The sequence below is a fragment of the Nannospalax galili genome, unplaced genomic scaffold, assembly GCF_000622305.1.
Source record: "Nannospalax galili isolate Female #2095 unplaced genomic scaffold, S.galili_v1.0 scaffold32, whole genome shotgun sequence".
Classification (NCBI taxonomy): domain Eukaryota; kingdom Metazoa; phylum Chordata; class Mammalia; order Rodentia; family Spalacidae; genus Nannospalax; species Nannospalax galili.
Genome location: NW_008335297.1, coordinates 4,856,136 through 4,873,769, shown reverse-complemented (window position 1 = coordinate 4,873,769; position 17,634 = coordinate 4,856,136). Strand labels below are relative to the sequence as shown.

General features: G+C 44.7%; 1 protein-coding gene across 3 annotated transcripts in view; it reads left to right on the top strand.

Annotated features, from left to right (window-relative positions):
• Clec16a (C-type lectin domain containing 16A) overlaps positions 1-17,634 on the top strand; it is a gene marked incomplete in the record, with an annotated part of 241,639 nt that overhangs the window by 21,843 nt on the left and 202,162 nt on the right. For 2 of the 3 annotated variants that reach the window (XM_017797361.2, XM_008829928.3), the window contains 6 exon segments: positions 3,313-3,461; positions 6,414-6,519; positions 7,981-7,986; positions 8,376-8,499; positions 12,162-12,336; positions 13,712-13,765. In XM_017797361.2, coding sequence (XP_017652850.1) covers positions 3,313-3,461; positions 6,414-6,519; positions 7,981-7,986; positions 8,376-8,499; positions 12,162-12,336; positions 13,712-13,765 — 614 coding nt within the window. 3 annotated transcript variants of the gene reach the window in all.

The window sequence follows — 17,634 nt, the reverse complement described above, 5'->3', positions numbered from 1 at the left end:
GCTGATTCAGCCACGCACCCTGGGGTACTGCTGAGGCAAAGCTTAGACTGGCCACTGGGACATTTCCAGAGCCTTGGGCTTTAGCGTTTATGTGGTGTGCCCTTGAGTCTTAACTCTAATGACACTTTCAAAACCCAAATATGTACTGGGCCATAGGATTAAAAATGGGTGCTTTAAAAGTTCTGGTTTCTTGCTATATATTTTAAGCTGTACAGTTGAAGATCTGACACATGTATACCAAAGTGACCTCCGCAATCAAGCTGACGTATTCATCACCTCCTATAGGCCTCTATTTTGTGTGGGACCAGAGCACCTAGGACCTACTCTCTTAGTAAATTTCATCCATCTAGTACAGTGTCATTAGCTGTCAACACCAGTCACCATGCCATATGTTAGAGCTCCAGAATTTAGTAGTCTTGTGAAGATGAGGCTTTGTAATCTTGGCCAGCATCTCCCACTTTCCCTGCCTACAGCCCCTGGAACCTTTTTCTGTTCTCCACCTGTGTTGACTATTTTAGATTCTACACACAGGTGTTACGTAGTATGCATGGCTTTGCCTGTACTGGGACCAGCCAGGGTGCCCTGTTCTGAGAAGCCTGGGCAAATGCTTCCAGAAAGATCACCACTGTACTCTTATGAGCCCGGTGAAACCAACAGAAGTCACTGCCTGTTTCCACACTTGCAGTTTGTAAGTACGAAAAAGAGAAGTAACCTATGTATTTAATGTTTGAAAAATCATTTAAAATTTTGGGGGGTGAGGTGCTGGAGTGATGGCTTAGTAGTTAAGAACACTGACTACTCTTCAAAAAGACCTGGATTTGGTCCCTAGCACCCATATGGTGGCTAACAACCATCCTTCACTCCAGTTCCGGGGAATCTGACACTTCTTCTGGCCTCTGTGGGCGTTGCATGCATGGGTGCACTTACATACATGCAGGCAAAATACTCATATACATAAAATAAAAATAATAAAGTATTTTAAAATTTTTCTGGGGGACAGGATTTCTGTGTAGCACAGGCTAACCTTGAACCCTTGATCCTCCTGCCTCAGCCTCCTTAGTATTGGGATTACAAACATGTGTCACCATGCCCATCTGTTTTTATTTTTATTTATTTTTATTTTATATGTATGAGTGTACTATCTGCATATATATGTGTACTTGTGTTGTGCAGTGGGGACTGCAGAGGTCAGAAGAGGGCGTTGGATCCCTGAAACTGGAGTTAAGAACAGTTGTTAGCGGCTATGTGAGTGCTAGGATTTGAACCTGGGTCCTCTGCTAGAGCAGCCAATACTCTTAACCACTGAATCATCTCTCCAGCCTGTTTTTATTTTTATTTCCTAGTCCTAAAATATCTTCATTGTAAAACAACAAAACCTCATTACAGTAGTACAGTCAGGTGTCTGTAGCTCTCCACCCTGACAGCTTGGTATGCAGCTCCCTCCCCTATCCCTAGCATTCCCTTGTTCATGCATGTGACCCTCCCTGGTCTGGCTTATAGCTGCACTATGACCCATTGAACCTGACCGTGGGCATCTAGGTGCTTTCCAGGTTTTCACTATTACAGGCAGTCATTGTACAGTGGCCTCTGCTGCCTGTTGGTTTGGTGACCTAAGTGACAGAGGCCTGAGAGACTGAGATTACTTATCAACTCCCAGGTTTATTAGAACAGGATACCACAGGAAGTCAGCCACATGGGTGAGGGGGAAGTAGAAAAATCCCAGCCATACAATAGGTCCTTCCACTAGCCTCTGGTGGTCCCCTGATCCCCACAGAGCCATCTCTTGGAGGCCTTGGAAAAGTCCCTGTGAGAGTGAATGAAACCTGTGACTGTCCAAGGTCCAGAGTGTAGCCAGAGACTCTTGTCATATACCAGAAGCTACCATCATAGCATCTCTACACCACTGGTGGTCCAGGAGCCACTGGCCAGCCATCACTTCAGGGCTCAGTAAGGTGTCCTACACTGCCTTCTCCTGTCAGCCCATTGTCCTTCCCCAGTTGCCCCCAGCCATAGCCAGAATGACACAGAATGACAAGAAATGCCCCAGTTGTCAGGAGCACCTGAGTTGCATGTCACATGGTAGATGTAGGTAGGTAGATAATTGTGGACTATTTTAAGAATGGAATACTAGATAGCAAAGAAAAAAGGGGTGGGGTAGAGTTTGAACTGCTGCCACCACACCCAGCAGCTCTCAGTGTCATGGAGAGGACATAAGCAACACTCACCCTGTCTGATTCCTCTATGTGAGGCTCACAAACAAGCACAAATGTACCAGGTCTGACCTGAATGGGGCCCACACAGTGCACATCTGTGTGAGACCCATCAAACTGGACACTGGAGTTTTGTAAGGCCTACATACATATATGTTAAATACATGAGTCTACGAACTTGTACATACAGTTCTATTTCCACATACAGCAAGTTGTACCCTTAGGATTTATGACCATGTGACCTTATTTTACAAAGTGTTATGATTCCTAGGACCCCACCTTCCTGACTTCTCTTGGAGCTGGCCCTGAGAGTTGGCTCATAATTGTCACCATCAGGGGTATGAAGGTGATCTGGCTGCAACGTGTTTCTCATTGCTCACTAGGGTCAATGTGGCAGATCTGGCTGGCTAGGTGGGTGGTCATGGCATTGACTTCCTCTTCAGCCCATGTGCATCCCTCCCAAAGCTGTGTGCTCAGTGAAGAAGCCAACCTTCCCATACAAAGGTGGGCCATTTTTCAGGGAAGGATATGAGTAGCTATGCTCCCCCACTAGACTGGCAGGGAATTAGGATATGAGACATTCAGCCTGGTGCTGGGCACATGACATGGGTACAGTGACCTTATGAAATGGTCACTAGATAAGACTGAAAATACATGTAGTCCTGCCTGGCATTGAGGCAAGACAGTGTGACTTTTGATGGCCACATGGGGCAGCTCTGTATAGAATGAAGTACCTTTTACCCTCATTAGTAGGTGCTTTGTGACAGTGTTCTGTGCCTGATCTGCCCATTGGGGCTCTGTGCTGAACTTTGCTGGCAGTGAACAGAAAGCCATGCCTGGGGCTTGTCCTTTGCAGTGGGCAAGGGAGGACACAGGCTCTCCCCTGGTATGCACACTGTCTGGTGTCCCTGCCTAGTGGGTGCTTTCCTTGCTAGTTAAAGCTTCAGCTGCCCCTGTTACTTGAGTCCTAACTACCCAGAAGCTTGGCTAGTTGAACACATTGAACACATTAGTGCTCTTCTGCTGGTTACTTAGCATCCTGTGTTTGTCTTTCCTCCGTCAGAGCTCAGTTGTCTGTTTTGCTTTGTTTTCTTTCCTTTAGATTATTTGCTGTCTAATAACTATGTAAATTCGATCATTGTCCATAAATTTGACTTTTCCGATGAGGAGATCATGGCATATTACATATCGTTCCTGAAAACGCTTTCGTTAAAGCTCAACAACCACACCGTCCATTTCTTTTACAATGAGGTGAGTGATGGCCAGTGAGCATATGTGGGTATGGAGCTAAACCCAGCATGGCAGCACCTTTGCTCTGCCTAGTCAGGAGTTTGTCTACAAAGTGCTTGGGTGCTTGCTGCCAGGATTTCCTCGGAAACACAAGCTTTGGTGTACTTAATATTTTGTTTTAAAGTTTTGTGTGTGTGTGTGTGTGTGTGTTATGCACATGTGTGTGCAGGTATGAGTCAGAGTCATTCTCCACCTTGTTTCTTTGAGGCAGGGTCTCTCCCAGAACCTGGAGTCATGTTTTTTCGGCTTGGCTGGCAGTCACCAAGCCCCAGCAATCCTCCTATCTCTACCCTCTTCAGTGGTAGAGTGACAGGCACATGCCTGGCTTGTGACATGGATGCTGGGATCTGAACTCTGGTCCTCATGATTATGCAGCAGTGTTTCTTAACTGCTGGCCTAACTCTATAGCCCTAGGAATATATTTTTAATTCAACAAATTACCTTTCCATTTCAAACATAAAATCACTTTGTGCTGAAAGCAGTTTTTACGTCGCAGGCAGGAAAAGTGCCTAGAAGTTTCCTTAGGCAAACAGGAAGTCCATTCAGGCTTAGCCTAGCTACTTCTTGCTCTGTAACATGAGGGAACTTCCAGACCTCTCTGAGCCTCCATTTTCCTCCTTTGAGAAATGGAGTCAAGTCAGCACCTGTGGGGTTTTAGAGATTTAATTAAATGATATGATGTCTTCAAAGTATTTAATATGTTCCTGGCTCCCTGAAATAATAGACTTGCTACTCTTGCAAGCTAATGTCCTTAGTATTTCTTGGGAGAATTGATAACAATTTAAATAAGTTGTTGCTGCTCTCTCAGTTAAAAGGAGCTTGACCAGTATGGTCAATTTAGATCATATACTTAAAAGTAGAAATGCCAGCTATGGTGGGACTAGTTCATCTGCTGACTCACTCATGTCATCAAGGACCCAGGCTTTTCTACCTTCCTGCCCTGTGACTACAACTGGCATTTGTCCATGAGGTCAGTCCCATTTGGTCACAGGGTGGCTGCAGCAGCTCCAGATATCACATACTCCCATGCTACTGCTAGAGTTTTTGATGAGATCACTTCCCTTCTTGTATCCCTTAAATACTTCCAGAAAACTTTCTCAGAAATCTCCCCCAAGACTTTCCCTCATGTCTCACTGGCCAGAATTGCATCACATTCCTTTCAGTGTATCTGGACATTAGGATTGGCTTAGTAGGACTGTTCTGTGCAATCTCTCAGGAAGCTAACATCCTCTGGAAGTTGGAATGGGGTTGAAGGGTCTTTGCTGTTACAGGTGACTAGCTGATGCTGGCTGTGGGTAGGAGGTTGTAGCTCCCTTTTAGGAGCTTCTTTCCAGGGCCCCTAAATGTCCACAGCCACCTTCCCCAGAGTAAGTGATCCAGCAGAGCACAGAAAACTACTACTTTTTGTGGCCAGACTCAGAAATCATACAATCACTTCTATCATACTCAGGCCACACAGGCCTGCTCTGCCTATGTGTGGGTAGGGGCAGCATAAGTGTGTGGTGTAGAAGCCTGGCTATATGACATGGTCACATGATATTTGAGTGGCAGGTGTCTTCTGAGTCGTGGTCACACATGCTCACATCCTGTATTTGAATTCAGACCACAGTTCCAAGTTGTTTTCTGAATTTGGCAAAATCCATCCAGTGACTCCCATATGCTGTGGCAACAGAAGTCTGAACCTTGATTTTTTTTGTTGTTGTTGTTCAAGAAGGAAATGCTAGCCAAGAACCATGAAATGTGTGAGGCCTTAGAAACTTGACACCTTGGGGCTCTGTCCCTGGTGCATAGTAGGTGCTCAGCAAACCTATCCCGGGAACAGCATTCCCCTAAAAGCTCTCCCAGGTGTTAAAAAACCCAAATGGGAGCAAGGGCCAGATCCTCTGCGCAGGTCAGCCAGACCTCAGAACCCTGGCAGGGAGGGCTGGGCCATGCCTCTGGAACAGCTTTGTTTTTCTAGGTGAGCTTGGTATCTTCTTCAGTGTAAGCTCAGGTAGTAGTTGCCACTTGTTAGGTGCATACTTGACATCTAGTCCTGGAAATGGCATTGTCCTTATTAGAGAGCTGTCATTTGAGCTGGATCCTACCCAGCTAGATCCAGGAACCATCTGGAAACATTAGCCACAGAAGGGCAGCAAAGCTTGCCCCCAGGCCACTTCTGCTCCCGAGGAGCTGTCCTGCCTTCTCTGGCTAGGCAGTGGTTATCCTGGCTCTGAGCCATTTGATCTGTTTTCATTGTCCCCTTTTAACAGTAGACTCCTGGGACCCTCTGCTTCCCTAATAATGTTACACTCAGTGTTTCCACGTATAGCAGGCAAAAGAGACGCTGAACTTAGGCAGTGTCTAACACCAGCTAGCACAGGTACAGCTGTTCAGTACAGGTATCAGGTGCTGGGCTGAGCACTGCACTAGAAATGACCTTGTTTCAGTCTAGAAGCCAGTAAGTAGGTGCTATTATCCATATTTTATAGACAAAGAAATGAACTTAGAGATATCTACTTCACAGAGCTGAAATGTGGTAAGCCAGGCCAAGAAGCCACATGTGACACTGTTAGGACCCATGGCCTTGCCTCCCATCATGGTGACATCTTTTAAAAATTTATTTATTTATTTTTATTTTGTTTTATTTGAGACTGGATCATCTTTTTTTTTTTCAATTTTTTTGGTCTTTTTGACACGTGGTCCCTCTGTATCCCAGTTGGCCTGGAACTCACTATGTAGACCAGGCTGGCCTTGAACTCACAGAGATCCACATGCCTCTGCCTCCCAAGTGCTTGGAACTAAAGGCATATGCCATCACACCTGGCAACACCTTTTTAAAAAAATCCTAGCCTCTGATAGATTTCAGAAAGCCAGAACTGGTAGCAGGTTGTCCTGTGGATTTGTAACTTTTGGCTTCATCTTTTGTTTTAGCATACCAATGACTTTGCCCTGTACACAGAAGCCATCAAATTCTTCAATCATCCGGAAAGCATGGTTCGAATTGCTGTGAGAACGATCACCTTGAATGTCTACAAAGGTAAGTTTCCTCATGCACTCAGGCCTGGGCTGGTGGCTAACTTGACCAAAAAGGCTGGCTTCCATGTGCCTGAGTCACTGGAGAGTACTTGTCTCATAGAGAACTTACAACCACGTAGCAGTTCCTTCATGGAAATCTTTGTGCTGCTGCCCTCTCTCGACATGTTCTGGTCTTGCTTCCCATAGTAGGATGTGCTGAAAAGTCTATGTGGGATTAGAAGTGGGTTATGGTAGAATTAGATAAAACTGTCTTTAAAGTTTTAAGTTTAGGGGCTGGAGAGCTGGCTCAGCAGTTAAGAGCACTGGCTGCTCTTGTGGAAGACCCAGGTTCAAATCCCAGCCCCCACATGGCAGCTAACAACTGTCTGTAACTCCAGTTCCAGGGCCTTCATCGCCCTTTTCTGTCCTCTGTGGGCATTGCACGACATGGGTGTATTTACATACATGCAGGTATAGCAATCATACCCATAAAATATACAAAAATAAATAGAAATTTTAGATTTAAAATTTTGTGTTTTGGCTTGCAAAATATACTGTGATGCAGCTATTTGTTCTTTATCTTTAAGAAAACATTTCACGTCATGAGCAGCAGGGGGCAACATTGTATTCCTAGCCAGCAGCCAAGGCCACTGCACACAGTTTCCTCTGTTCTATTAAGATGTATTAATGCTCCACACTGTCTGCAGGAGAAAGCCTTTCCAAGGCACCTTGCCTGTGTTGGCACAAAGGCTGCCTGCCTGCAAGTTTCTGGAGCTGGAACTGCTCTTCTAAGGCGCTGCCCCATTCCCTTGTAATCACCACTGGGAGCTGGGTTGTTTCTTGGACATTCCAGGGCTTTGATTTCCATGAGTCAAGGTGGTGGTACTTTAGATAACTCGCAGTTGGGGGCTGGGGAGGCTCTCAGCCCTGGGATTACTTTAGATTTAAGAGCTTTCTCAGAACCTAATTGGGTCTACCCAGAGGTTGCAAACTGAGAGTCTGTAAGCCCAACCCAGCTGTTGGACATGTTTTAATTGGCTCAGATAGTCTTCAAAAGAAAATACACAATTGTCCATATTTTAAAATTGGGAGCTTGTACATGGCAATGTGCATATCTGATTTGAAGATCTGCATTTGGCTGTCCTGAGCCCATACTCTTGCATGGAAGGGTTTGTGGCACTAAGAAGCAGCAGCCCCTTTGGCGGTTAGGGCTCCAGCTCCCCAGATTGCACTTTTAGCCTTCCAGTTCCACATGCTGACTTGTCAGGCTTCTGAGTTTGCAACCCTGGTCACACATAGTTGGTTCCACGGCGTCTGCTCTCCTGTTTTCTATTGCCCATTTCTAACTGTGTCTTTCGGTTTAGATGCCTCCTGCCCCAGCTCTGTCCTCTGGGCCGCTGTCTCACCTTCCCAGTTCCTAACCCTATTAACTGTTGTCTGTTTTTGCCTTTCCTCCAATGCCGATTCCTGTTCCTTATTCCAGTGTCATGTAAGTTATTAACCTCTGATTTTCCTCTTTCTAAACTTGCCTTACGTGTAGACACAAGAGACTCGCTTGAGAATGCTTCATTCTCAGCGTAGTCAGGCTAACCCACTGCTGAGGTGTAGCCTCTCCAATGCACTAAAAGTGTTCAGCCCACTAATTTATTGTAGTAATTGTAAGAATAGGATAAGAACTGCCTTGATGAGCTAGTTTTATGAATGAAATAAACATTTTAAGTATTTCCAGGAAAGACAGACAATTTCAGATGATAGCAAGGCTTTTTCATTGTGGTTTTTTTGGTTTGTTTGCTTTTATTTATTTATTTATTTATTTAACTCTCTGGGTTATTTTTGGTAGTTGACTTTTTTTTTCTTTTCTTTTGTGAATTTTCTCAGTGGATAACCAGGCCATGCTGCACTACATCAGAGATAAGACTGCTGTCCCGTACTTCTCCAACTTGGTCTGGTTCATTGGCAGCCACGTGATCGAACTTGACAACTGTGTGCAGACTGATGAGGAGTAAGTGGTGCCTCTAAGGTCTCAAGGGAGAGGGGAAGGGGAGCATTTGGGTCCACTGAGGAAGAGGAGAGCAGCACTTAGTTACCTGCGTGTAGGGCAAGCAGGGACTTCAGATTTCGGAAAGTTCTGCCCACTTGTATACAACAGTGGGAAGTTAGAAACTTTCCACATGCCTCCAGAGGGGCAGAGGGGACAGTACCCCTATAGCTGGGGGTGCAGGGCCACTGGTCAAAAGATGAGGATGTATGAATCACCAAAATGTGGAGTGGGGAAATGGTCCAGTTTGTAAAGTACTTGTTTCACAAGTCTAAGGACAGTTCTGTCCCTAGAACCTACATGAAAAAAGTGGGTGCAGGGATCTCTGACAGGCAGATCCCTGATCCCTGGAAGCTCTCTGGCCAGCTAGTCTAGCCTATTTGGTGATGTTCCAGGCCAGTAACAGACTTTGTTTCAAACAGAAGGTGGACAGCACCCAAGGAATGACACCTGAGGTCCTCTGACCTCCAGACACACACATAGACACTTCATATACATGTGTACCCACATATAGACACACACATACACCCCCTTCCTTCCACACAAAATAGTCAATGTGGTCTGTCCACATGGTGGAATACTATTAGCAAAACACAGACTGAAGTGCTGATACATGCTGTGACATGGATATACCTCAAAAACATTACCATTAGTGATGCTCAGCACCACTCATCATGTGATTTCACTGATGTCACATGCCCAGTATAGGCAACTCTAAGGAAAGAGCAGATTAGTGGTTTCCTAGGGCCAGGGTGTGGAATGAGGGGGTGTTGCTGGGGGGAAACAGAAAGCCACTGTTAATGAGCACAGGGCTTTTGGCAGACAGGATTGAAAATGTTCTCAAATCAATTGTATATACATGCATATATACAATATACAAATGCATATACATGGGCCTGGGGATATTGCTCAGGAATAGAGTACTTGCCCAGCATGGGTGAGACCTTGAGTTCAGTTCCTAGCTCTCCAAGAAAAAACAGTGTTAAAAACCTCGTTAAATTATATACATGGATACAATTATAGTATGTGAATTATATCTTTCAAAATACTTTTAAAGGGGCTGGAAAGATGGCTCAGCAGTAAAGAGCACTGGCTGTTCTTGCAGAGGTCCCAGGTTCAATTCCCAGTACCCACATGGCAGCTAACAACCATGTGTAACTCCAGTTCCAGGGGATCTGACTCCTTCTGATCTCTGTGGGCATTGCACAACATGGGTGCACCTACCTACATGCAGGCAATACATTCATACTCATAAAATGAGAATAGTAAAATATTTTAAAAATATGTCTTTAAAAAATAGTTTAAGATAGTGACTGTGATTTTGTCTTCAAAGCAATGACTTCACGTTCCACAGAAGGGTTTTCTCTCCCTCGGCTCTAGTGATCTTTTGAACTGGGTACTTCATTGTTGGGGTTCCATCCTGGGCATTGTAGAACATTTAGCATTCTTCATGCCTTCTTCTATCTACTGGTGGGTATTAGTACCTCTTCCCAGTAAGGACAACCGAAAATGTCTCCTGACATTGCCACGTGTCCTCTGTAAGGAAAATTGGCCTCAGTTGAGAACCACTGCCCCAAATGACAGCTTTTCCCAGCCTTGTGAAAGGTCCACTTAGAAGGTGGGGTCCAGACCTTGGAAGGAAGTAGGAAGAAGATCTGTGGACAAGGGGAGCTAGGCAGAACATGAGATTAGATATTGGAAAGAAGCAAAGATAGGTAGATGGCAGGGCTGACTGGGCTTTCAGGAAAAGAAGAACCTTTGTGGATGGGCACAGCCCTGGGTGTGAGGCATCAAGGCATGTTCCTCAGAATGAGGTGGTACAAGGAAACAAACTCTCAGTCATCCCTTTGGCTCTGCAGTGACCAGTTATGATCATGTCACCCCCAGTTACATATAACTACAGTTGGGGAGGGGTAGGGGGAACATGGAGTTCTGTAGTGAGAGGAACTCAGTGGATAGTGTCAACGACTGGAGTGCAGAGCAGAAGTCAATGTGGGTTCCACAGAAGACTTCGAGGGACAATATGCAAGAAGAACCAATGGTTTAAAGGTTTTCTCAGCAAGACTTGCTGGTGTGGGCCTGCTCTCCCGGCCACTTAGGAGGCTAAAGTGGGAAGATTGCAAGTTCAAGGCCTGCCTGGGCTACATAGTGAGACGTGTCTCAAAGTAAAAGTAAAAGGAAGGCTAGGGATATAGCTTAGTGGTAGAACACTTGCCTACCACTAGGCTTTAGGCTCAGTTCCTAGTACCACAAAAAGAAAGAAAGGAAAAGAAAAATTGTGGGTGGGCAAGGAACTGATGCTATTTGTCTTTTAATCCCTCTTGTATACCTCAGTAAGGTTTTTCTAAATGAAAGTATTTTTTAAAAGAGATGAATTTAAAAGCCCACAAAAGACAATTTTTAACAGTATCTTATGAAGGGAAGTATGAAACATTGTGTGTAAATGTTCTAGAGATCTCGGGTGAAATGGATTCATAGAGTCTTGTTACATTCAGGCTTTGCAGCATGGATTTCCTATCGATATTTACTAAAGATCTTTAGCTTATAGTAAGGAAAGAAATACCCCAAATGTTTTGAAAGCAAACCCGAAGCTTGAAGTACTACTAACAGATTGGTAAAAGTGAATTTTAGATTGACTGTGGGGAGAGAGAAAAATGTGTAAACCAGGTTGTTGGGTAGTACTAAATATCAGTACTGGGTGTCTGTTACTGGTGGCCCCATCAGGATCTCTTCTCTGACTTTTATCTTCTTTCTAAACCTTCTTCTGTCTTCTGAAATGACCATCTATAACTTGGATCTTTGCCATACCTACTGATGAGGTGGCAAAGTGTGTCCCTGGCTGCTTTGACCCTGTCCTGACTACACTCTGGAAACACAGGCAGCACGACTGTTGCTTGCCGCAAGGACACAGAGACTTCTAGCCAGGGACACAGGTTGTGGGGTATGTGTTCTTGCTGTGTATCCAATTCATGTGGTGTGCGGAGCTGCTGAGTAAGGTCTGGAGCATTTGACTTGGTAGAATTCCTGGTTCCATTAGTGCTGCCTATCTGGGGAACCGGGGTATCCTACTCCATTGGCTAGTGGCTACTCTTGTGCAATGGCCTCCTACAATGGCTTTGCTGTTATTTTTCTTTGCTTACCCCACTTGTTTAGAGCTGCGCTTGTAGGGTGCCTGTGCCAAGGATATTGGAGAAGGAGCCCCAGGAATCCCCTAAAATGGATTGTAATGGACTTGTATATTTTTTCTTTTGTCTGTCTTATGAGACTAGCCTACCTATTGGGTGTGTGAATGAATGTGTCCCCAGCCATCTGATCTTTTTAAAATATTTTATTTATTTTATTTTATGTGTATGTGTGTATTGCTTGCATGTAAGTGTACCCATGTCATGCAGAGCCCACAGAGATCAGAAAAGGGTGCCAAATTTCCTGGAACTGGAGTTACAGACCATTGTTAGCCTCCATGTGGGTGCTGGGAATCAAACCTGGGGCCTCTGCAAGAGCAGCCATGCTCTCAACCACTGAACCATCTTTCTAGCCCCCAGCCAACTGATTTTAAGGCCAATGGCTTAAGGCACAAGGTCCCAAGCCCTGCCCCCGCAGAATGAGAGGATCATTTCTCTTGGCAGGCACCGGAATCGGGGGAAACTGAGTGACCTGGTGGCTGAGCACCTGGACCATCTGCACTATCTCAATGACATCCTTATCATCAACTGCGAGTTCCTCAATGACGTGCTCACAGACCACCTGCTCAACAGGCTCTTCCTGCCACTCTATGTGTACTCACTTGAGAACCCGGACAAGGTGGGTCTGCAACTGGCCCACTACCCCTGCAGGTGTCAGGGGGACAGTGCTAGCCATGGCTGGGCCTGCCTTTGTAGGGGGCCAAGGCTTCACATTCTAGGGAATGGTCTTTCAAAGCCCATTCATTGGCTTTACCTTCTTGCTGAGAAAGTGACTGAGAAGTGTAAGATTTCTGATAGCACAGGGATGCAGGAGGGCCTGAAACTCAGCCGCTTGGTTCCTGTGTGTCCTGTTCCCATCCTCCTCAGCTTTTTCTGGTAGTTATAAGAGCTAGTTCTGAGTAGAACCAGGCAGCACCAAAATTTGACTGTGGAATGGGCAAGAGTGTGTTCAGGGAAGGTCCCACTGTGATTGGCCACAGGTTGTCAGCCTCAGAGTCCTCTGTGGGGATGCGGGATGGTAACATCCTAGGATACCATCTCTCAGTAGGCCTGGGATGGGACCAGACAGGAATCTGAGGGTTTAGCCTGTCTCTTGGTGACTGGATGGGACCAGACAGGAATCTGAGGGTTTAGCCTGTCTCTTGGTGACTCATTGAGTGGCTGATTCTGGGATGCCCCCAGGGGAAAAGCTGCTTGGCCGGGGGTGGGGTGGGGGTGGGGGGTGTCAGTCATTCTTGCAGAGTTAAGGTTAGATTGGGGGAAGGCAAGTGGACTCACAAACATTGCCAGTAGAGGCCTCAGCAGGAGGCAGGATAGCCAGCTGTCATTCTGCTGGGGAACTCCTCTCCTCAGATATGTCTTAGGTATGCTGTTTCAGTTTTGGAAAATGGGCCTTCTTGACACCAGTAAGTGAATACAGTAAAAGGAAGTTGCAACTTTCATTCACCCTGGAGCAACTCTAAGAGGCTTCAAGGAGACTTGGGGACACAGGCACCAACCCTCCCTTCACCTGCAAAAGATCACCCTGTCATAGAGTTGATGTGACATGGGCCATCTTAAAGCTGAGAAATAAGAAACTTTTTTATTTTTTCATTTTTTGAGCTCAGAGGGCCCCAAGCCTGTCTTTCCTCCAACCTCCCACCCTATGTTGTAAAGGACTCTTCCTGAAAATAGACTTTTGCCTGTCCTCTGGGGCCTTCAGTGCTTAGCTAGAGAACAAGCATTTCTATAACTAGGAAGAAACTCCTCCCTTGGATCATCTGCAAAGCCAGAACTGTGATGCAGGACTCCTTTGGATGGGGCTAGCCTCTGTGTTGGGTGGGATGAGGCTGTGATTGTCCTTTAAAGAGTAGGCATTTGACTAGCACAGGAGGGGTCAGGGAACAGGGGACAGAGCACTTCTTGCTCAAGTTGAGGGCTCATGGCATTACGGATTTTTTCTATGACTGCCTTTTGTAACCTGGACCCCCTCTTTTTCCTCTGTCCTTCTCTAGGGAGGAGAACGGCCAAAAATCAGCCTGCCAGTGTCCCTCTATCTTCTCTCTCAGGTATGTTTGCCCCATTTTCAGTGTCCTTTGCCCATTTGGGGTCCTGTGATATATGTCCAGGCTGCTTACCTATCTCTGTCAGGTGCCTATCTTGAAATGAAGGCATTCTGTTTTCCATATACTGAGTAGGGTTAGCTGAATCTTCTCACTGTAGAGGTTGGAAATTTAAAGAGAAAAAAAAAAAAAGTGAGCAATGCCTGGCACCCCTGCCTTTTATTTCTACGTGAGGTTTCCTAAATAACTGGCTAGTGTTCTCCATACCCTGGCAATGCAAGCTTTTGTTCCTGTATTTAGAGATAAGCCCCAGCTGCTGAATGACTGTATACTCACAGCCATGGTCTAGTACACAGCCTGTGCTGGGCTGACTGCAAAAGACCTATGTTGGTTCTGGTTCCAAATCGCCTTCTGAAAGAGATCTCGAAGCAGCCACAGCCCCAAGATTTGAGTCTCCAGCGAGTTTGCCTGCCTTCTTCCTCAAACAACTGTGTTCCCCTCTCTACTTCTTGTAATTATATAATATTTACAAGAAGGGGAAAACTCCATGGTGACCCAGTTACATAACTTTAGAAATATTTTTATTACTAGCGGTCCAGACTCCAGGCCACCTCACCCAGCTGTCAAGTTGCCAGACATTTGCCCAGAGTTCTGTTCCCATGTCTGCCATTGCACTGGAGTTGGTTTGCTTTGGTAAGAGGCTCTCCTACCTGGATCCCCTGCTTTGTGGAGTTTGGGGTGATTTTGGCTCCTGCTGGCCTGAGAAGAGATTGAGCCTACGGCCTTCTTACAGGAGGGAGGTTGATTGGATCCAGTCATGGCTTGGCCACTGCTCATATCCTGTAGCCTTGTTCTAGAGACTCTGTTTGCTCGGAGCTCGGTCTGGTTCCTTCTCTGTCTCAGTGCAAGGCCTTCTGTGCCACCAACTTTAGCACAGGACAGCCTCTCCTGGCAGCCCTTTCTGCTGACTCATTACAAACCTGCCACTGTCTCTTGCTGGAGATTCAGTGAATCTGGTAGGATGCAAGCAGGCTGTTGTCAGCCACAGGAGCATAACCGAGTAGCTCATCCTAGAGACCCCTCAACTTTTGGAGCATTGCATGGGTAGGTTTCCCTGTGAGGAGAAGTGTGGCCACCCATTCCTCTGGCTGGTCCTTTAGTCTTTTCTCTGAGAAGCACTTCTTATTTTCTTAGTGAAGGATCAGTACTTTAGGTTACCTTTCCATATCTCTCAAAACACAGAGCTTATAATTAAGTTTTCTTTAGACTTAGATAAAAAATTTTATTTATTATTTTTATTTTATGTGTATGAGTGGAATGTCTGCATATAGGTAGGTGCACCCGTGTTATACAGTGCCAACGGAGGTCAGAAGAGGATGTCAAATCCCCTGGATCTAGTGTTACAGATGGTTGTTAGCCACCATATGGGTGCTGGGAATCGAACTCAGGTCCTCTGCAAGAGTAGTCAGTGCTCTTAACTGCTGAGCCATCTCTCCAGCCCCAGACTTAGAGCTCTTCAAAAGATATCTTTTGAATGAAAAGTCTTGGACTGGCAAGATGATTTAACATCAGTAAAGGTGCTTGCTGACAAGCCTGACAACTCAGGTTTATCCCTGGAACCCACATGGGGAAAAGAAAGAACCAACTCCTACAAATTGTCCTCTAACCTTGACACCTATGCCATAGCATGAATGTGCACACCCCTGAACACACACATACAAATAAATAAATAAATAAATGTAAAACATTTTTTTAAAAATAAAAAATCTTGGCCTTTCCTCCCTTACATTATTATTTAGCTTAATTACAATGTGATATAAATGTGAAAACTTAAAGTCAAGGTTTGGGGATTGGGGTTGTTTTGTTTTATTTGTTTTTGTTTTTTTAAATTATTTATTTAATAATCACATACTTAGAAGAAGCATTTCTTTACATCAGCATTAACATATTCAATAACAATTTTCTGAGCTAGGATGCATCTCTTACAAAATTAGCTGTACATTTTTAGGTTTACAGTTGAATTATTACAGTTATACAATATTGTACTCACTATAAGACATAAAAGACATAAAATTGAATGAGGTTTTAAACTTTTAAAAGATCTCCATTTCATTGTTAAAATATACAGTTTCATACAGAAAAACTAGTTTTTTGTCTTTTGGGTTTTTTTGAGACAGGGTATCCTTGTAGCCCCAGCTGTCCTGGAACTCACTATGTAGACCAGGCTGGCCTCGAATTCACAAAGATCCACCTGTCTCTGCCTCCCAAGTGCTGGGATTAAAGGCATTTAGGTACCTGTCCATTTCTTTTTGGTTTTTAAAGTATTCCCTAATCATGTTCTTAGTACCATTCGCTTATTGGGGATTAAAAGCTGGTTGATCTAGACTTCAGGTTCCCTCTTTTGATTTTATATTGGGGTGGCCAGATTGCTTTTTCTTCAGGAGTTCCCTCAGAGGCCCAAGTCAGATGAGGCTCAGATGCACTCAGGCTTTCTTTTTAACCTTTAAAAAAAGATCTCTATTTCATTTTAGAATATATTGTTCCTTGCAGAAAGATTCATTGTTTTTGCTATTAACACTGAGATGTTGGTGCTTGCATCTTTAATCTGTATGTATCTGATTATTACTAGTCATAATCTGTTGCACTTGGATCCTTGGCGCCTGTGTATGTCTATAAAGTCATCAGGCAGATTTCAGTGGTATTGTTTATCACCTCTACTAATTAGTATGACGTAAATTTCCAAGCTTCTTCCTCATTTTTTTAAAATTTGTTTTTGTGTGTCTGTGTGTATATCACATCCCAAACCATCTCATTTGACTATACACCCACTTCCCAGATAGCACCTCCCATAGCCTCCCTCCCCCCACTAGAGCCCTTATACTCTGATATCCCTGCTACTGTCTGCTGTGTTGTCGGCACCCCCAGCCATTCCCCACAACTTGCCCTTCTGGTGAATCTAGTCAGCCTATCTAGAGGTCTTTGTTTTAGGAGGGTCAGCTGTTCCTCACCTAGCAATAATCAGTTGTCATATTCCTTTAGATATGATTGGGGTCTGCTGTTCATTTTCCCAGTTCCATGCTGGGTTATTATCTGGGAGTCCCTTTGGCCACCCTGGCCAACTCAAAAGAAGGTATCGCCTGTCTGGCATCATTGCTTGTTATGTAGCCTTTAGCTGTGCGCATGGACTCTTAAGAAATTATATTGACCCCTTTAATCTTTGGCTATACTTTCCTTTTGGGTGTTTAAGGCCATACAGTTGGCCCAGATAAACCAATTTATTTTTACTCTTAAGGTCATTTGAAAATCTTTTCCTCAGGGGTCACATGGGCTTGGGATGACGTATGTGAAGATAACTCAAAGGTCCTGCTTGACCATGGTTGGCTTCGCTTGGAAACATGGAGGAAATGATTCCTCTGTATTGATCATCATCTTTGTAGACTGGACACTGGTTCAAGTCCATCTGGTGGGGTCTCCTCAGCCTCCTTGATCAAGAGGACAGATGACCCACCACCATTACAGGGCATTTTGAGAGATGCTCATAGTCCCCTGGAACTAGTTGACCTAGGAGGGCAAGAAGCAAAAAGTGTCCTTTATGTCCCTCTGACAAAATTATTATAGGCCTCAAAGTATGTCTGTTAAACACCCAAGAAAGTTAGTTCCACCAGTCTGGTATTTTTAATTACTGTGTGTCATGTAGATAAATCTTAGGCAAAGACCAGTTGTGTTCTAATTTTTTGATGATGAACAGGTTTTTGAGAATATTAAACACTTTTATCCTCTTCATTTTTTTTATATCTAATACAACATTGGGACTACAGATCTGAGTAAACAAGTATTTCCTGAAATAAATTTAAGGACAAATTTGAGGAAATTGT